Source organism: Eublepharis macularius, chromosome 2 (assembly GCF_028583425.1).
Source record: "Eublepharis macularius isolate TG4126 chromosome 2, MPM_Emac_v1.0, whole genome shotgun sequence".
In the NCBI taxonomy this organism is placed as follows: domain Eukaryota; kingdom Metazoa; phylum Chordata; class Lepidosauria; order Squamata; family Eublepharidae; genus Eublepharis; species Eublepharis macularius.
This window is the reverse complement of record NC_072791.1, coordinates 70,174,707-70,196,288: the sequence shown is the minus strand read 5'-3', so window position 1 is coordinate 70,196,288 and position 21,582 is coordinate 70,174,707. Positions and strand designations below refer to the sequence as shown.

At 45.8% G+C, this 21,582-nt stretch overlaps 1 protein-coding gene across 4 annotated transcripts in view; it reads left to right on the top strand.

Annotated features, from left to right (window-relative positions):
- Window positions 1-16,316, top strand: part of DNAL1 (dynein axonemal light chain 1) — a 45,522-nt gene extending 29,206 nt beyond the window's left edge. For 2 of the 4 annotated variants that reach the window (XM_054972683.1, XM_054972684.1), the window contains exons 8-9: window positions 7,511-7,657; window positions 9,129-10,540. In XM_054972683.1, the coding sequence (XP_054828658.1) occupies window positions 7,511-7,657; window positions 9,129-9,175 (194 nt within the window). In that variant the 3' untranslated portion in view covers window positions 9,176-10,540. Of the gene's footprint in view, window positions 1-7,510; window positions 7,658-9,128; window positions 10,541-15,274 lie in introns of those variants that run through there. The other 2 variants (XR_008596581.1, XM_054972685.1) reach the window with 2 other exon arrangements.
- Window positions 16,317-21,582: the final 5,266 nt, after the last annotated feature.

Below are 21,582 nucleotides of genomic sequence, written 5' to 3'. Positions count from 1 at the left end.
GCCAGTGACCTGTTTATCTTAGTGACACTTGTGTGCCACTCCACCCTCCTTTCATTTAGATCACATGGCATATTAGCTGCTAGCAGCTATTAGAGAACCGTGCAACCATGCACAGAGACCATAGAGTCTTTGTCTCTGTGGCACTCTCTGCAGAGTTGATGGGAGGGGAAATAGTTTCAGTGGCCACAACTTGGGGAAGGAGATCCTCCTCTCTTGCTTACCTGAAAAAGATGCATTGTCCTTGCACCCCTAACTGAAGGGATGGAGGTTCGTGTTGTGTGTTTGTGTCCTGAGGTATAATAACTGTATGATTTCTGAGCACAGAATTGTTGCGAGCATGTTACAAGCAATGTTTGTTCTCATACTTGACTGTGCAAGTGCCCTTTATAGAGTACCCACACAAACATATGAGCCAGGGCTTGAAAAGCAGTATTTTATCATCGCCATCTGAAGAGAAGCTGTATTGTATAAAGTTGTTTTAATGTTATTTGAATACTGTTTTATCTGTTTTTAACTGTTATTTATGTAAATTGAAATGTTGTACTCCGCCCTAAGCCAGCCTGACGGGTAGGGCGGACTAAAAATCTAATCTAATCAAACAAACAAACAAACAAACAAACAAACAAACAAACAAACAAACAAACAAACAAACAAACGCTCTTGGTGAGTGTTCTAAGTCTTATGCAACATGAAGCTAGACAGATATAGCCCCATGCCCTATCATCTGTGCTGCGGGTGTCCTCACTGGCTGCAAGCTTAGTGGACATCCAAAAGTGTGCTATGCCTTCATGGTGTTGCTGGAGGGTGAGGGGAAGTTGCATATCCACTCCCTATAGGATCTCTGAGACTTCAAAAAGGTTTGCTAGGGGTGTTGCCACTGTACTGTTGCACCAGGGCTAGAAATGTGACAACAACTGGGTGTGTGTAACCAGATCTACTCCTCTCCAGTACCTTCTTTTTGTATACCATGCTGGCATGGTGCTGGAATAGCTTTATTCATCTTCGTTCTTCTGTGCCTCCACACATGGGACTGCGCAGGCGCAGGCCAGCCGCCGGAGAATTTTCTATAGCTTCTATGGCTCCGAAGGGGGCCGTTTGTCGCGCGCCTCAGCGACCGTTTTCCCGCCCAAACGGTCACATGCTCCTCCAGCGACCAACGGCCCCTTCCCTCAGTTCTCTTCTTGCTGCCGCTTGGAGAGAACGTGAGCTTCGTTGCTCTGTGCTTTGTGTGTCTTTTGACTTCTGGATTGATCTTTGGCTTTTGACTTCGGACTTTGGACCTCGACTATTCTTCGGATACTGATTTGGACTTTGGATTGGACTCGGTAATTACAACCCGGACTGTTTGACCTCTCTCTCTAGCGTGCCCCCGAAGATGGCCTCAAAGGCTCTCTTCAAGCATTGCCTCCAGTGCCACACGAAAATGGCCAAGACCGATGGCCATGAACTGTGCCTGTTTTGTTTGGGGGAGACCCACAATGTTTCGGCCTGTAAAATTTGCCAGGGCTTCACCAACAAGGCCCGGCAGGAGCGCAAGGCCCGACTGAACTCCTCCCTGTGGCAGAAGGTCATGTCCGGAGGCACTCCGTTACCTTCCCCCAAGGCCGGCCCTAGCCCCTCTGCCGGAAGGCCATCAAGAGCTGGCTCAGTGGCCTCCGCGAGGTCAGGGTCGAAATCGCGTCCCCCGAGTGCCTCGGCGTCGAAAGCGGCCTCACCGGCTCAGGGTTCGGCACGACCGCCCCGAAGCGCGTCCTCCACCCGATCGGATCCGAGACCAGCTTCGGAACCAAGGATCGTGGTGCCGAGTCCACGTTCGGAACCGACGACCAGCTCGATTCCGATCAGAGCGAAGCGGTCGAAGCCGAGGTCCCCTTCGAAGTCGAGGAACGCATCGGTTCCGAGGTCTTCTTCGGAGCCACCGGCCAAGAAGAAGAAGAAGGCCAAGCATCACCACCGGTCGCCGCGTCCCGCCCCGCAGGAGGATGTCATTGTGCTTCCTCACACGCCTTCCCCTCATCTGGGTTCCCCGGAACCGGAGGGGGTCTCGAAACCGGTGCCAGAACCGATGGCATTCGAGGTGGTGCCGGGCGAGTTTTCCTCGGGGCCGGAGCCGAGCCCGCGGCCGCGTCTGAGTCGTCCATCACCTGCCCGTCGTTCCCCGGGGCCGGAACCGAGCCCGCCACCGAGTCGGAGTCGACCATCTCCTGTCCATCATTCCCCCTCTGTTACCGGCCGTGAGCGGCGTTGGTCCGGGGAGAGTGTCGGCTCCGACCGTTCCTTTGCGTCCCGACATCGCCAGGCTTCCTACCTCCCCCCGCCGTACCACTGCCAGTGGGAAGGGGCACCCGCCGGGTTCTCCGGATCGGAACCGAGGCCTTCGACGTCGAGGCAAGCGTGGTTCCCCCCACCAATCCAGGGTGAGGAGTCACGGCTCGGTTCCGAGGAGGAAGACGTGGAGAGCCTGGGGGACTACCGTTCCGAGTCCTGGTCCGAGCCTTCACCGGTCGACGACGTGGTGCCGAGCACCGGCTCACCATACGAGGACCTGAGGATTTACTCGGACCAGATGGCACGGATGGCTCAGGCGCTGGAGATGGACATCTCCTCAGCAGCCCCCCAGACCAAGGACAAGCTCCTGAAAAGGATCTACGGAGACAATCCGGCGTCCATCGGCTTCCCCATGCTTGAGGGTATTGAGGAAATCGTGGAAAGGGTGTGGAAGGTGCCCTGTGATCAGCCTCCGACATCCAAGCGGACCGAACAGCTCTATAAAATTAAGCAGGGCACCTGGCAAGCGTTGGTGAAACACCCTCCACCATCCTCTCTGGTCACGGAGGAATTCAACCCCCGGTGCTCAGGCCACACTTCTGTGCCGGCCGACAAGGAGAGCAGGAAGCTTGATGCGCTTGGCAGACGGCAATACACGGTTGCTTCGCTGGGCCTTCGGATCGCCAACTACCAGACCATCATGGCTGGTTATCAACTCTATCTCTGGGAGAAGTTGGCGTCCTATGTTAGAGACCTCCCACCTGAACAGAAGGCGGTGGTATCCCTGCTGCAGACTGAGGCTGTGAGGCTGTCTAAGCAGCAGATGAATGCGGGGAGTCACGCTGCCGACACTGCTGCATGGGGAATGGCTTCGGCGGTGGTCCTCAGGCGCCACTCCTGGTTGCGGTCGACCGCCCTGTCTCAGGAGGTGCGTTCCAGGGTGGAGAGCGTGCCCTTTGAGGGGGACTCGCTGTTCTCCAAATCCACCGACGAGACCCTGAAAAAGAAGAAGGAGGACAGGCAGACGGCGAGGTCCTTGGGGCTGGCTCCTGCGGACAAGCCCACCTCCAGGCCACGGTACACTCTCCGGTCCAGCCCTTACCACTTCCAGGGCAGATACCAGCAGCAGCGGCCAGGCTACCAGTATCCTGCCTACCCGCAGCAGACCTACCCTCCTGCACAGCAACAGAGGAGGCGTAGACCCTTCAAGCCTCGCCCATCACAGCCGCCGGCCCAGCAGAGAGATCAGCAGGGCGCCGGGAGGCAGTACTGACGGGTCGCGCCAGCCGTATCCCCAAATTTTTCGGACAGACTGAGTCCACTCCTCGCTGAGTGGGAGTCAATAACATCTGACTCATGGGTCTTAACAGTTGTTGAGAAGGGATACGGGCTGGAGTTCGTTGAGCTGCCTAGATGCAGTTCACCCCTGACAGCTGTCAATAATACTATGGCCGAGCTGGATGCGGAGATCGTGTCGCTCTTGGACAAGGGTGCTGTGGAAGAATTGGCCTATGAGGACTCTGTAAGGGGGTTCTTCTCTAGGTTCTTCCTGGTCCCCAAGAAGGATGGGGGCTTACGTCCCATTTTAGATCTGAGGGGCCTTAATGCCTTCCTCAAGGTGACCAAATTCAAGATGGTTACATTGGCGGCTGTGATCGCCTTGCTGAAACAGGGGGATTGGTTTGCGGTCCTTGACTTGAAGGATGCATATTTTCACGTGGGAATACGGGAGGAGCACAGGAAATACCTGAGCTTCGTTTACCGGCAAAGGGTTTTCCGGTATAAGGTGCTTCCCTTTGGCCTATCCACTGCCCCACAAGTGTTCACGAAATGTGTGGCCCCTGTGGTCTCCTTCCTTCGGGAAGAGGGCTGTACCATTTTTCCATACCTCGATGACTGGCTCATCGTGGCTGACTCAGAGTCTAGGCTGGTGCAGGACATTGGCTTAGTACTTAGCACTTGTCAACGCCTGGGGCTCCTGGTGAACTTTGAAAAATCCAAACTGGTGCCCAGCTGCAAGGTTTCCTACATTGGTGCGCTGTTGGACTCTGTGGAGGGTAAGGCTCTGCTCCCCTTGGAGAGAGCTAGGTCCCTAAGGGGTCTTGTGTCCATGTTTAAAAGGAACCGTTTCCAGTCCGTGCGCACTATCCAGTGCTTATTAGGGCATATGGCAGCGGCCACCTCTGTGGTGCCCTTCGCTAGGCTGCGTATGCGCCCTCTCCAGAACTGGTTCGTGCGGAGGTACGATGCTCAGCAGCACCCTCCATCCCTCAAACTCTCTGTCCCGAGGGTCATCCTATCCTCCTTGGACTGGTGGCTGTCTGATGACCATTTATTTAAAGGGACCCCTTTTGGCTATCAGCGTCCTGACGTCACGGTTACCACGGATGCCTCTCTATTGGGATGGGGGGCTTATTGTGGTGAGGTGTGTGTGCAAGATGTCTGGTCTGAGAGGGAAAAGACGCTCCATATTAATGTGCTTGAACTAAGAGCCATTTGTTTCGCACTTGTGTCCCTTACAGCACTGCTGAAAAATCGCCAGGTGTTGGTGCAGACGGACAACACGACTGCCATGTACTACGTAAATCAGCAGGGGGGCACAGTGTCCATGGCCCTGTGCCGGGAAGCCACGCTCACTTGGCAGTGGGCAATCAGGAATGGCGTGACAATTCGTGCTATACACGTGGCAGGGTCAGACAATGCCCGAGCGGATACCCTGAGCAGGGTCCTTCTGCTGGACCACGAGTGGGAACTGAACGTAGAGTACATTGGGCCGATCTTTCGGATGTGGGGTCATCCGGATATAGATGTGTTCGCAACTGCGGCGAATACCAAGGCCCAGACATTCTGTTCGAGGGCGGGGAGCGACCCCCTCTCTATTGGGGATGCCTTCCAGTGTATGTGGACTCAGGGATTGCACTATATGTTTCCCCCGTTCCCTTTGATTCTAAGGGTCCTATGCAAACTGGAGGCGGACGGCACAGACTGCATCCTGGTGGCCCCGTTTTAGCCCCGGCAGTTTTGGTTCCCGAAGCTCCTACGGATGTCCCAACGGACATATGTCAGTCTGCCCCCTCGTCAGGACCTCCTTCTGAACGGGGACTTAGTCCATCACGACCCCGGGAAGCTGCACCTGACGGCTTGGCGGATCCTTCCTCCCCTGTAGGTTTTTCGGATGAGGTACAGAGGGTCCTCTTGAATGCTCGCAGACCATCCACTAGGCGCTCTTATGCGGCCAAGTGGCACAGGTTCGAAATTTGGGCACTTGCTAAAGGGGTGGTGCCTGCCAGCAGTCCCTTAGAGGTTGTATTCGATTACTTGTGCCACCTGCGTGACCTGGGCTTGAAGGTTTCCTCTCTCAAGGTCCACCTTGCGGCTATCTCTGCTGCTCACACCAGAGTTGATGGTGGTACAGTTTTTTCTCACCCTCAATCCCGTCAATTCCTTAAGGGCATGTTCAACCTATACCCACCTGTGTCAGCACCGGTACCCCAGTGGTCGCTTTCCCTGGTGCTCTCACAGCTTATGTTGCCTCCGTTCGAACCTCTAGCAACCTGCCCCTTGGACATGTTATCGTACAAGGTGGCATTCCTGGTGGCCGTAACTTCGGCCAGAAGGGTCAGTGAGCTGTCTGCGTTGCGGTCTGACCCCCTCCCTTCCTTGTGTTTCATCCGAACAAGGTGGTCCTGCGTCCCTGCCTAGGTTTCCTACCTAAGGTGGTGTCCGCCTTCCATCTCTCGCAGGATATTGCATTACCTGCGTTTTTTCCTCACCCTTCCTCGAAAGGGGAGAAGGCCCTCCATTCCCTAGACTTGAAGAGGGCCATAGCCTATTACCTGGATAGGACGAAAGGATTCCGGTCGGGCCCTCACCTGTTTGTGTGCTTTGGGGCCAAGGACAAGGGTAACAGGGCTTCTTCACAGACCCTGTCTAGGTGGATTGCAACGGCCATTAGCAAGGCCTATTCCCTGGCAGGGGTAGCTTGCCCGCTTCATGTCAGGGCCCACTCCACGCGGTCCCAAGCATCCTCCTCGGCGCTACTCAGGGGTGTGCCCCTGGCTAACATTTGCAAAGCGGCCACATGGTCCTCTGCAGACACCTTTGTCAGGCATTATGCCATAGATGTCAATGCCGAGCAGGATGTTTCGGTGGCCAAAGCTGTTCTACACTCCCTTTTTTCCTAAGGGAGTCTTGGAGAGGGTTTCTTGGCGTACCTGCTAGGTACCCTTGAGTGAAAGAGTGTATATATGTATATTTATGTGTCTATATATATATATATATATGTAAATATTGGATACTTATTTATCACTACACAGTTTGTATAGATGTATGTATGTATATCTATGGTGTTGTTGTTCTTGTTCTTTAATAAAATTGTGTTGGATTTCACCCCACCTTCCTTATTGTGTGAAGCTTGGTACACTCCCATGTGTGGAGGCACAGAAGAACGAAGATGAAAACAGGGTTAACATACCTGTAACTTATGTTCATCGAGTTCTTCTGTGCTGACACACAACCCTCCCTCCTACCCCACTGTGAATTCCAATGCACGACACTGTGATGGCTGTAACGGGAATTGGTGTTTTTAAGGTGTTATGGCTAAGTGTATTGGTCAAGCGGCGGCAAAGGAGAACTGAGGGAAGGGGCCGTTGGTCGCTGGAGGAGCATGTGACCGTTTGGGCGGGAAAACGGTCGCTGAGGCGCGCGACAAACGGCCCCCTTCGGAGCCATAGAAGCTATAGAAAATTCTCCGGCGGCTGGCCTGTGCCTGCGCAGTCCCATGTGTGTCAGCACAGAAGAACTCGATGAACATAAGTTACAGGTATGTTAACCCTGTTTAATGATGTATGTGCAGATTCGCCAGGGCATCTTTATCATGTGCTGGTGTATCTTGAAGTTACTCAGACATAGGGATTAGTCAGTATCCTAAACTGTTCAGAGATGGGTTTCAAGATTGGCCCCCCTATCTTAGAAAGAAGCCTTCAGTATATAATATTGGTTTAGATATCTGCTCAAGCAAGATTTCTCAAATCTTTAGAAAATATTAACTGTGTTGAATGTGGTAGTATAGCAAAGTAGTCACCAGTGTATATTGTCCCACTTATGGTAGTAAAATACTGTACAGTGCATGTGCTGGCATTTGCTGGCTGGCCATGGTGGTCTTGAAGAGGGGTCTTAGTGCACCCCCCCTTGCTTCATAACATACTACTCCAGTTTTGACTGGATCTTTTTATGGTTGCAGCAGAATTTGTGAGACTGGCAGACTTACCATTACTGGAGGATCTGGTTTTTGTAGGCAATCCCTTGGAAGAGAAATACTCCGCTGACTCACAGAGTGCTTGGGTTGAGGAAGCAACCAAGCGAGTGCCCAGACTGAAGAAACTTGATGGTGAGAGCTCGCTGGCATTCAGCAGATGAGATGGGCAGAGTAGTTATAACTCCTCGTTTCCATACCTAGTTACTTTGGATCTCAATGAGAATTCTTCTTAGTCTAGACTCAAAGACTGAGAGCCAAAACACACGAGACACCTTGCACGTGGAGGACACTTGTCCGTTTTCCACAAGGATCCATGGGTAGTGAGAAAGAACCTTTGCCAGGGAGAAGAGGGAGAGCTCCCTCTTGCCACTGCCAGCTCCCCTTGCTCTCCTAAAAGCACTCAGCAGCCTCCTCGGCTGCGAGGAGCAGCCGAGCCCCTCTGGTGTTGCCTCAGCAGCTGGAGGCAGAGAAAGAGAAGTGTCTGGGGCTGCAGTTCAGCTGGGCTCGGAGGGGGTGCGCACTGCTCCCAATTGCTCCCCTTGTTCCTGTAAATGCACTCAGCAGCCAGAGGGAGCTGAGGGGAGTGGCCACAAGAGAGACAAGGTGGCAGCAGCTGGGGTGTGCCCTTACACTGAGGTACTAGGAGCCAAGCAGGAGCTGGAGAAAGATTCACAGGCACTGATTGGGGGAAGAGCTGAGTGTCTGCGTCCTGTCCTTGCTCTTCTGGGGCTGCTGGTGGCAGGAGAATGGATGGCGCAAGCTCAGGGAGCCAGCATGAGGCTTGTGCCTAGCGTGCCTGGCTGAAGCACTCCTGCCTCTGGGGCGCAGTTGGAATCAGCGCGTGCTGCGTTGGAGCCCAGCTGAGCTGCAGCCACCCCGCTTCCCTTTCTCTGCCTTGAGCCACTGAGGCCTCACCGAAGGGGCTCAGCTGCTCCTCGCAGGTGAGGAGGCTGCTGAGTGCTTTTAGGGGAGCAAGGGGAGCTGGCAGTGGCAAGAGGGAGCTCTCCCTCTTCTCCCTGGCAGAGGTTCTTTCTTACTACACTTCCCATGGATCCTTGTGGGAAACTGATGAGTGTCCTCCGCACATCAGGTGTCTCATGTGTTTTGGCTGTGAGTGAATTGTGATTAGTATATTGTGGAATTGCCCCACATCTTGTGCTCGTGGATCTTTTAGATGGGATCTGACCTATTAATGCAGATACTAAGGTCAGGTAACACTGTGCTCTAATTCTCGGAGGACTGCTGTCTCACAGATTATTAAGCTTTGCAGTTGAAGTACGGGGAAGATACAGAAAAAGGCTTTTACAAGTTGCTGGAGCAATTTATAGGCATCAGGAAAGGCAGCATCTAGTTAAATGTGCTGGAATCTTAATTTGTGTCCTCTATTAACTCTGATTAAATCTACTTCTAACTTTTTCCTGTATTCTTGCCCCTTAGTTCTAAACTGTACTGCCAAAATATCAGGAGATATTCAGCTTGTGCATTACATAGTCTACTTTCCTAAATTAAGTCAGAACTTAGCTAGAGGTTGGTTAGTTTTGCTACATATACTAATTTTTTTCGGAAGTTTTTTAAAAAAATTATGCCTCTCTAATTTTGATAGGTATCCCAGTTATTAAACAGGAGGAAGGTGAAGAAGGAGAAAACTAGCACAACTCTTCTTTCGTCTCTGTTAAATTATTGATGTATCTCCAGCATTCTCCAGTATGTGAAACTTTTGTATAAATTTGTCTTTGAAGAAGATCTAGGGCATCATTTTTAACTGGCTTATCCCCATGTTGTTCTTTTTCATCCAAAGAGTTATTTTCAAAACTGGGGCTACAAATGAATCTGCTGTCCTTCACTTTTTTTTTCCTTAGGAGATTTATCTTTTTGTTAATAAGCAATTCTTGCAAGAATGGATTTATTTTATTTTCTAAAAACTTATGTTTCAGTCTTCCTAATTATGAACATATTTTCTATAGCATTTGTTCATCAGACTTTTTTAATTATTTGAAAAGTTGGGGGCGGGGGTAGGAGCAACATTTTGTATTAAATTTGTGTGTTTGTGTCTGTGCTGAATCTGATGTCTCGTTTCTAAAGAAAGGATCTGAAAACCATCATGCTGTAAATGTTTCACACAGTCTCATCTTTTCCCTTCCACCTGTTAAACTATAGCCATATAGGTGTTGGTGTCAGTTTTGCCTGCTACAAAAGGGATTTTACGACACAAATAAAAAACATGTTGCTAGTAGAAAACCCCAAACTCCCCATGTTGAGATGCTTGAATTATAACATTCTGGGAGTCATTTATTTTTTTATGTACAGTATTAGGTGAAAGCAATGTATTTATTTTAGATGAGTTGCTTCTTTCCTAAGCATTGGTTTGATTTGATGCACTGGTTTGTGTTTTCTTTTACATACTGTGTTTTAAGGAACAAGAGACTTTACAGCTGAACAACAGTTTATGCTGTTGCTGTGAATGTTCCTGAATGGCCAAGTCTTTTTTCACTCTGGAATCTGATTGTAATCTAAGGAGGGGAAGCAGTTGTCTAAAGAGGTCTAAGCTTGCAGCTTAGCTGGAAATCAGTTTTGGTTTCAGAGTTCAGTTTTGGATAAATCACAACTGAAAAAACTGAAGTTCATAAAGAGAGGAAAGTAGTTAGAATTAACAAAACTTGAGGATTGAGTCTCTTGTTGGTCTCGAAGGGGCCACTGAACTCAAATCCTGCTATTCTACTGCAGACTAACACAGCTATCCACCTAAAACTTGAGGAGCTCTCTGGTCACATGCAATATATTTTTTGAGTAAATATATCCCAATAGATGTCTTATTTGGATTATGGATTTTTTTGAAACCTGTTCTGAAAGAGTAATGGGGTAATGCTGTTTTCCATATACAACTTTTAACTAGGGATGTGCAGTTCGGGAGTCCAGTTAGGAAAAAATGTCTGAATCGGACCTAATCCATGAAGATTTGGGTTTTCTGAAATCCCAAATCAAAGCTTTCTGAAGCATTTGTAATGCTTCGGAAAACTTCGGGGCTGAGTTTAAAGGGCCCCACCGCTGCTTGCAAGCAGCGGTGGGGCCCTTTAAACATCACCCCAGCCCCCCACCCCAGCCCCACCCTGACTTACCTTGTCGGCGGCAGCAGTGGCTCTGGCCCTCCCCACCACCCGCGGGGCTGCGGCGCAGCAGAGGAGGCAGAATAAGCCCTTTCTGCCCCTCAAATGGCCGTGGCTCCATGGTGGCCATTTGAGGGGCAGGAAAGGCTTTCTCTGCCTCCTCTGGCCCTTCCTGCCTCTCAACTGGCCACTGTGGCACCACGGCCATTTTAGGGGCAGGAAGGGCTGGAAGGCGAGTCTCTGGCCTTTCCCACTGCAGGCTCAGGAGGTGGTGTGGCAGCAGAGGAGCCAGCTGGCTTGAGGCCATCGCAGCCTCGTGCTGCCGCTGCCGCCACTGCCAGCGCCCCCACGGTGGCGGCAACCTGCCGCCCAGCTGATGACCCTCCTCTCCCTCCGGCCAGGTAAGTGGGTGGGGGGGTGGAGCGGTTGCCCCAGGGGAGTTGCAGGGGTTGCCCCAGGGGGGGTGGGAGGTAGGGGTGGAGGGGTTGCCCCCCCTCACTTAAGTATGCGAATATTTACGGAGCATACCGAAGCGAGTAAAATACCATAATTCCGAAGCGGCTTGCTGCTTCGGAATTATGGTATTTCCGAAATGTTCTCCCGAATCTTTTCGGGCTGCACACCCCTACTTTTAACGTTACGGCTGGCAGTGCTGTTAGTTTTCTCCTGTTCCGTTTCTTCCTGTAACAGACAATGTCTTTCTTAATATGTGATATATAAGCATAAAAGCAAAGTGATTTAATGTGCACACTTGTATCTCACACACTCTGATCCCCTCCCCATTAATATTTGTACTTCAGTCTTTGAATAGCAGCACACTTTAAAATACAACATTTGTATAGCAACTGACTATACATATGGTACTATATCCCCTCCCTATACATGTATTAAACATTTGCTAATCGTTTTTTTCTCTGATTACTTGGATGGATTTCTGCAAGTTTATCGTCTGCTTAAATGGAGAATTGTTTTCCAGTTTTAGGCTCTTTGGAAGAAAAAGTGATCTGTAATAGGTTCATCTAGAATTCAATTGTAGTGTTATTCTAGAACAACTCTTTTGCTATAGTAATGTTAATTAATTCCCTTTAATTACTTTTGAAATTCAAAATTAGCTTTTAGGATTAATTTATTATCCTTATACTAGTCATGTGCATGTGCCACTAGCTTGATTCTACCCACCCAGTCCTGAAACATAAGCATTTTACTTCCAAAGTATATTTATCTTTCATTTTAATTATTTCTATAAATTTTGGTATACAAAAGTTTTCTTAAAAAGTAAGTTTCAAATCAAACTTGACACTTGGCATTCTTTTCCCAAGGGTGACCTTTTTACTAACATTCCTTTGTTTCTTAGCATAGGCAGTAACCCACTTGCTGACAAACTAGTTAGTCTCCTATGGACAAATGCATAAGATTGACATCAGACCTAGGGCTGGTGCTTGTTGCTTTAAAGTCAGTGAAACACTCTGTGGGAATGGTATTCCCTTCCCAAAGATGCATTAGTTAATTTTCCCATGACAAGCAGGACTCCAGTTAACCTTTTCAGGACACAAAAGTGGTGGTCAAGCAAGCACAGGAGGAGTGAGGCCTTGTCACTTCACAATGACTGTTAAAACGATGGGAACTATCTTTATATTAAGATGTGGCAGGCAATGCTAGGTAATCTCATAGTGGGCTATTTGTAAGCTTGCAGGCAATGCTTTTGAGTTGTAATTTATCAATAGCAATCCTATTGATAAGTTACAACTCAAAAGCATTGCCTGCGAGCTTATAAATAGCCCACCATGAGATTACCTACAACAAATAAAAGTTGCCTCCAGGTGATCAGGCAGGAATATTGGAACAGTCACTCCCCCTCTCTCTTCAGGTCACCAGTGTGCCCCAAAAGGCTAATGCAGGTGTGCGTGGGTGAGGAAGCTAATGAAAAACTGTAGAATAGTAAGTTTTGTGGGCTTGTTTGCAAGGCTGAGATACTGTTTACTGCTTGCACTGTGGCTACTACGCCTCTATTGGGGCAGGAAGTAGGGTTATTTTTGTAGCCAAATTTTAACCTTCTTAAAACACAGCTTTTAATAACATTCCTTTCAGCTGTACATTTTTGTATTTCTGCAAGCTTGCTAGTTTGGGGAGCATTATAGTTTAGTTATTGCTTATATATACTATTCATCAGTGTTCTGATGATGCGAGTTTCAAGTCTTTGTTAATTGACACTTTTTAGGAGAATGTTTTCCTATTTCTAAATCATATGCTTTCAAGAAAATAGTAGTGGGATGTACTGCTCTCCTAAAGCTAGGTTTATTTAGTGGCCAGTGTTTCCTTTTTCTTCCTGTAATTCTGAAAATCAAAATAAGCAAGCAAGAACAGAATTGTAAAGAAACTCTTATGGAGGAGATGAGATCTTTTGAGTAAGAGCAGCGCAACTGAATGACAAATGAAATTGCTGCTGTTAGCAAAATGTGTTTCTTTAAGTCTTGATGATGACTTTTAAAAAGTAATCCATTCTCCAGTTTCTATGGACAGCTGGTGTTTCTTGTGGGAGATTAGCTGTAAATTGCAGAATTACTTCTCAGTCTAGCACCTTATTATTGCTCAGCATCAGTTGTTGAGAGAGAAAAATGCCTGTAATGCCCAGCTACCTACAGTTGGCCTATTGTTTTAGTTCTATTGCCTGCTATTTTAATGTAAAGCTGCCATGGAGGAAAACTTAAGGAGGTTGAAGAGAAGAAAAATAAACATCTAACTTATTTGACCTTTGAAAAAAACATGCCATGTCTTTTCCTTGCAATATGATTTCAATTGAAACAGTGGGAAGAAAATATTTTTTGGAATTCCCATTGGCCAGCTTTGTCACTCAGGATTATGGGTTATATTAAGAAATTTGTGGGCTCTGAATTTATTTTGGGTATAGCTAAAGAAAAATTGTGGTTGTGTAACAAGAACGCTTGGATATCCAGACCAGACAGAATTCTTGTACCATTTTATTTCACTTCAGTTTTGTCCCTCAATAGCAGTCTTAATATTTGTCCATACATGACATGTTTTCATTCTGGGGCAAATTCACATCCCCACAAATGATATGCAGTAGGAGGGGAGAGGAAACATTCAGGCAGAATAGTGCTTGGTTTAGCTGCTGCTAAATAAAATTGCCAGAAGTTAGCAATATGGTGGTAAGTGGGCAAATTGTGTGAAGTTGAACTATGCAATAAAAGAAAAAAACAGCTGTGACAATGAAGGAAGAGAAGACTTTTTTACAAACTATGAAAGGTTTTTAAAGAGGTACAGGCTTATTGTAGGAGGAGAAAACCAGAAGGAAATGGTACAGGAAAGAGTGATGGGATATGATGTAGACTGTAATGCTTCCTAGCGAAAACAAATGTCTTTAGTAGATTGCATGAGAAAAATGAATGCACCATTATTCAAGGCTCCTAGTAAATAATGCAGATAGCTATCTTTCCTCTTGATGACAAAATATATCAGTGGTGAATATTTTTCTTCAACCACCTTTAAAAGCTATTAAGCCGTTTGTTTGCCTGTACCTTAATTGAAATGTCAAGTTTTTGGTTGTTGTGGGTTTTCCGGGCTGTATTGCCGTGGTCTTGGCATTGTAGTTCCTGACGTTCCGAAGAGCAATCAAACCCAGGATGAGTCAAACAACCAAGGAAAAACAGTCTCCTACAGGAAAAGTGTTTTTGCCATATATCAAAGGAATTACTGATCAGATGGGAAAGCTTATGAAAAAGCATAACCTTCAAGCAGTGTTCAGACCCACCCGAAAAATACAACAGATGCTACGATCAGCAAAAGACAGTAGAGACCCCCTCACCTCTGCAGGAGTATACCGTATACCCTGCAGCTGTGGACAAGTTTACATCGGGACCACAAAGCGTAGCATCCAGACAAGAATAAAAGAACATGAAAGACTCTGCAGACTTGGACAACCTGAAAAATCAGCAGTGGCTGAACATAGCCTAACGCAAACAGGGCACAGTATCTTATTCCAGGATACCAAAATACTGGACAACACTTCCAACTACTTTGTCAGACTGCACAGGGAAGCCATTGAAATTCACAAGCATAAGCAAAATTTCAACAGGAAAGAAGAAACCTTAAGAATGAACAGAGCATGGTTTCCAGTTCTGAAAAACACCAGGCTAACAAAACATTCTATCCCCAACAATAGCCCTGCAGAGAAGATTAGCACATCAAGTACCAATCCATATGCAAAAGAACCTCCTCAGGATACAGTGAAGCCTCCCGCCATTAGCATTCCACACCCTGGGAAACTCTTACAGGATGACTCAGCTCAACCCCACCCCTCCTGAGTAGATACAAATGACCTACATCTTTTCCACACTGTGACACTGAGAGATCTCTGTCTTTTGGTGCTACACCTCTGAAGATGCCAGCCACAGCTGCTGGCGAAACGTCAGGAACTACAATGCCAAGACCACGGCAATACAGCCCGGAAAACCCACAACAACCATCGTTCTCCGGCCGTGAAAGCCTTCGACAATATGTCAAGTTTTTGTTCAGTATTCTAAGGAAAACAAAGGACTGTGCATACAATTGGTAGAGAGAACGCATTCACCCACATTGTGTAGTATATTTTCAGATACTGAATGCATGTATTCCTTTCCTTCCTTAGGGCTGTTGCACATACTGAAGAATCCCTTTGTTGCACAGTATGTTGCACATACTGAAGAATCCCTTTGTTTCTGCAGTATGTCAGTTGTGCCCTTTTATGTAATATTTGAATGGAAGATGCATGCATGAAAACATACAGAGAACGCATGGGGGCTTGTTTTCCACATTTGAATACCCACAACACCTGTTTATATAAATAATGTGGCCAACATGTTATGTTACAGGGTCTCTTCTGGAATCTGTCTCTTCTTTCATACAATGAAATCTGAATGTCAAGAATGAGGTTTGCAGTCTTTCAGAGGTCATAGCAGCATTAAAGCGACATTTCTGCATAGGATGATGAGATTGGTACCGAACAGGCAGAATGGGGAAAGTAGCTATCAATCCTTTTTGACTACACATTAACTGAACAGCAGAATGACTGTGTATTAATGTTAAGTAAGTATCTATACTGGTTATCAGTGAAAAGATTCTTCTGCTGGAACTAGTCCAAAAAGAACTAGCACTTGCCCTGTTGAATGGACTAAGTTTACTCTCGTAGAACAAATCAGAACTCCTGTCACCAAAAAGGGGATGTTTTTAAAGAAGACTTTGCACTTTAAAATTATGCACTGGATGATGGTGAAAAGTAAAGAAAATGAGGGTAGTAGCTAGGGGAGCATGTAATTGAAAGGTCTTTTTTCATTGCTCTGTCAAAGCTTGAACTACTCTGTCTTGCCACATCCCTTGTGATTACATGACACAGTTTTTGATAATGGATGAAAAACACCCATGTCAAACAATTCAAGCCATGATGGATCTCACTGACCCAGCTGGTGAGAGTGGGTTACATTATTTCATGGAAGTGACAGCAAATGGGAGAGGGTTCACTTGCTTTCTAGCCTGTTGTCTGGCAGTAAGTAGCTACTGTATGTAATAATTTATACTGAGATGTCAAAGGACATTTAAAACAGGCAGCTCTCATCGATAAACCATTCTGAACTAGAAGACACTGCTCCTAAAACTCCAATATGGAGAACAATTTTCAAAAACTTATTGTGTTGATTACATATATATATATATATATATATATATATATATATATATATATATATATATATATATATATATATACACACACACACAGTATAATTTTGTAGCATGATCATATTGTCAAACTTTATTGTCAAGTTATTTAGATCTATTTATGAATGTTGTTTTGTGAAATTTGGTTAAAATAGTAATAAATGTTTTTTACCAACTAAGATCTTGGCTGTGCTGTTTATTATTTGTCAGGGTTGCCATGTAAAAAGAAGATTCAAACCAGGGTCAGGCTAAAACTGAGTTACGAACAATTGTAAAACATAACATTTCAACAGTTAAACTTTCAAAGGTGAATTTTTACATTTTTGCTCTTATAAGGAAGGAATTTAAACATCTGCGATATCAACATTAGCTTACTGCTCTTCAACTTTGTAATCCCAAAATGAAATTACTTAGAATGAATATATTACATTTGGCAATGCAGATATAGAAGAGTAATTTTAATTCTAGTAAGTAAAGTGAATTAAGGCATTTTAGAAAGCATTCTAAGAGGAAGATAGACACTGCCTTGTGCAACAGACACCTGTGGTATTACTTCCCAGCTGCTTTAGTGCCTTGTGGTGCAACTCCTAGTGGAAGCAGCTGTATCTAAAATATGTGGGTATTTTTACATTTCTTGCTCCTGTGCCTCTCACAGAAGCCCAGAGCAATGAAATTAAGAAGATCCAGCTGTTTCTGGCATGAAGCTAAGTGATGGGAAAAGCTTAATCTGATAATTCTAAAGCTGGCAATCTTCATGGCACACTCTTGGTGGAGCAGTGTGTTTGCAAAATTTGGGATTTAAATAATTATAGAGGTGGGGGGAAGGAATAATAAGAATACTGCTTAGTGGCCATAAATCAGTAGCAGACATGTTGAGATGCAAAATTTGGCAGATGGAGGTGATACATTGTCAAATGCTGCTCAGGGTGCCTGAGGGTACCTAGAAGCACGTTTTCTGTTTTAAATTTCCTGAATTCCTCAACATCCCAGATTGTGTACTATTACATTATCATTCCATTCTTCTTCCAGAGCTATCCTGTTAACAACCTTCACAGTTTAGGCTGTGAGATAATGGAACACCCAATGATGAATGGGGCTGTAGCCAGGTACCTCCCCATTCCAAGTCCAATGGTGCTTTATCACACTGGCTCTTTAAAAGACTGCCTGTGGAGTTCAATTTTATGGACTAATATCTAGAAGCCATTTTTTTGCTACTTATGTATATGTACATCTGTGGAAAAAGTCCAGATACACTTATACCTTTCTCTATGGAAGTAAGAATGTAGTAAGAGGATATGTCTGTGGGGTTGAACATGTTGGAGAGAAATTGGGAGACATGGAAAGGGTTAAGAACACCTTTTCATCTAGCAATTCTATCATTCCCACATTACCTTGGTGAAGGGAGGTTTGAAAAAGATGCTATACCTGTTCCAGGGCTGGAAAGCACCCCTTTATTACCTCTTTCCAGCTAGTTGGTGATTTACTCCTACTTATTCCAGCCATAGTGGCTTTACTAACAATGCCTTCACTAATTGCACTCAAGCACAGTTGTATTCACTGTTCAATGCTACTGCCTATTTATTCATTACCATACCAGCAAGATACAGATAGTACAACAGTTGAATGAACCACCTTTCCTTGTGGCTTATTGACTTTGAACAAATTGTAGTCATGTAATACAAAACAATAGGTATCCAACAGAAAGGACCTCAGAAAAATCATTTCTGAATTAATAGAAAGCAGAACTCAAAAAGGGGCACTACCAGCTATCTTCTGAGCTCTGCACCCCTCCAAGTAAACAAGACCACAGAATTCAAAAGCAGTTTTCAACAAAAACAGTCCGTGAGGACTTTGTTAAGCAAAAGCTAGACAAATTTTAATGCAATATAAATAGAATTTCTTGTTGAAAGAGGAGGATCCAGCGCTGTCTTTCTCCTCAGGTTTCAGCGGGGGACAAACCAAAGAGTTAGAAAGAGAGGTCAGGGCACTCTGTTTTCTGTTTACTATTGTTGACTGCTCTGACTGTCTTTTAATATGCAGATTGCTATTCTCAGGATTTCTTCCTCTGTCCTGACTTCCTCCCTCTCACTCCTTCTCACAAACCCAATCACTTAATGAGTGTTTTATTTATTAATGTTCTTTATAGTCCACCTTACAATAAAAATCAAGAGTAAAATACGATCAGTAGAACCTCAGAGCCGAAACAGACGTGACGAGTTACCTCAATTCAACCTGGGTTTCCTTGCCTCAAGGTTTGACGGGAATGTAGGCGTCCTTGCAGGTGCATCGCTGCATTTCTCCTTCCCCTGCTTGCGTGGCCCGGAGCTACATAGCCACACGTGCTCTGCCTCCCCCCCCAACCGTCGCACTGAGCGTCACTTCATCTCCCCCCCTCCCTCTCAGGGCATTAAAAACCTGGGAGGAGGGGCTAAAACTTTGTTCCTAATTTTTTAAAACTAGATTTTTTAAAACTAGATTTCTACGTCTGAATCCAATATATTGCGTATTCAATGTCCCATCCTATGGACTCCATTGACTCATACTATGTAACTCCCCTTGAGTCTCAATGAGGAAGGTGGACTATAAAGAACATTAATAAATAAAACACTCATTAAGTGATTGGGACTAATAGTGGGAATGTGGAAAGGGTGGCAGTGGAAGCCTGTATTTTTCTTGACTTGGTTTTAATGGAGTTTGGCTCAGTTTTACTGTCATGTTTCTGGTCAGTTGTTTATTTTATTGGAAAATACTTTGAGTAACAAGAAAAAGCACAGAAATATAGTACATAAATAAATAAGGACTTCTCACTTTCTGCTGTCCTTTCTCCCAAGATGCACAGTATACAATGCTGGGCAGCCTCTGTACAGAAATGTGTTCCCATTTATGTATTTAAAATATTTATTAGCCACCTTTCCTCTAAAAGTGCTCAAAGTGGCTTACAATGTAAAATAAAAAATCAGCAATTAAAAACAAAGTCACAGAGTATAAATGCATTTAAAATGCTGTCCTAAAGAAAACAGTCTTCAGCTACTTCCTGAAGCGACAGGGGCCAGGCTCATCTCCCTGGAAGAGATTGGTCCACAGCCATGGGACTACCATCATTACCCACCAAGTTTCTTGAGTTGATGGGACAGTCAGGAGGCCTCTCCATGTGAGCTCAACTCCTGGGCAGGAATGATGGAAGAAGATCGTCCTGCAGATACCATGGTCCCAAGCCATGTAGGGCTTGAAAGACTAGAACCAGCACCTTGAATTGGACTTGGGAGTGGATCAGTAGCCAGTATAGTTGCTGTAGTATTAGTCACATGTTCCTGATAGCTGGGCCTGATCAGCAGTCTAGACACAGCATTCTGCACTAGTTGCAGCTTCTGAACTTTCTTCAAAAGTAGCCAGAAGTAGAGTGCATTGCAATTGTCCAGTCAAGATATAACTAGGGCATGGATCACTGTGGCTGTATCTGACTAAACAAGGAATGGATGCAGCTAATGCATCAACCAAATCTGTGCAAATGCACTTTAAACTACTGCAACCACCTGGGTATGGTGACTATTGTGTCAACCAGTATTCCTAAGCTGCAAACCTGACTTTTCAGGGGGATTGTAACCCCATCCAAGACAGAGAAGATATCACATCTCTGGTCAGCCTTTCAACTAAACCAGAGAACTTGTCAGAATTAAGTTTCAGCTTGTTCACCCTCATCCAACCCATTACTGACTCCAAGCATCAGTTCAGAACACCAACAGCATCCTTGGAATTAGATGAAAACAGTAAATTGGGTATCATCTGCGTACTGGTGACACTGTAGCCCAAACCTCCTAATGACTTCTCTCAGTGGCTTCATGTAAATATTAAAATAATAGTGGGGATAAAATTGAGCCTTGTGGGACTCTATAGGTCAATGACCATGGGGTAGAGCAACAGCCCTCTAGTACCACCTTCCATGACTGACCTCCCAGATACCTCCCAGACTTAAACCACCGTAACATGGTGCCCCTTAGTCCCAGGGTTGAGAGGTGACTCGGAATACCATGGTTGATATTAAAAGATCCCACAGGACTAGCATGGTCATACTCCTATCTAATTCATTGTAGAGGTCATCAACCAAGGCGACCCATGCAGTCTCTGTTCCATAACCTGGCCTGAAGACGGATTGAAAAAGATCCAGAAAATCAGTCGAGCCCCTGGAACTGAGAAGTGACCACCCGCTCTAACACCTTGCTCAAAAATGGAAGACTGGAGACTGGGCAGAAATTCTTCAACATAGTGGGGCTCAGGGAGGGTTTTTTCAACATACGTTGAATTACTGCCTTCATGAACATGGATGGTACAATTCCTATTCTCAATGATGCATTTATCATTCCTCTTATCCCAGTCCCCTTCTGGCAGCCTTTAACAGCCAGGAAGAACAAAGGCTGAGAACAGAGGTAGTTGGTCTCACCTTTGCAACCATCTTGTTCACATCCTTAGGCTTCATAAGCTGAAAGTTATCATATAAATCAGACAAGCAGTTGCCACAGGTTCATCTTCTGACCATGCATCCATACTGGCATCTAACTCAGAGCGGATCTTGGCAATTTTGTCTGCAAAGTAGCAGATAGATCACAGCAAGCTATTGTGTGGTCATAGTTCAATTCCATGGGGCCGTGATGTAGAAGCCTTCAAAGCATATGAAACTACTCAGCTGGACAACTATGAGCAGGCGCAATGGTGGTGGAGTAATCTTGCCTTTTTGCTGCCATCACCACCACCACCACCACAGAACATGCTCTAATATAGGCTCTAGCTGTTGACCCTTCCATTTCACAGCCATCAGTTCCCCAGGGAACCATGGAGGCTGCTTGGCTCTATCAAGGGGAGGGCACTTTGGGGCAATATTGTCTGGGTCATGTCCCTATTCCATAGAGCGGTCAGGACATCAACATAGTCGTCTGCTGCCAAAGTAGGGAAATCCCCTGGTGCAGACAGGAAGCCATTGGGATTCATCAGACACCTGGGGTGGACCATCTTAATGAATTCACCACCCCATGCAAGAATCATCCTTGCTGGATTAAAATGTGATTTGGAGGACTGAGGCAATGAAAGAAAATGTATAGGAATCGAAATACCTAATAGGAAAACACATACCCCTTTTTTGCAGCATATAGATCATATTTAATTATGCCCAATAAAGCACCAGAGTAGATGAAAATTTTTTCCAGCCTCTTATCTTAAAACATTCAATTAAAAAATACTTGTTACAAATGC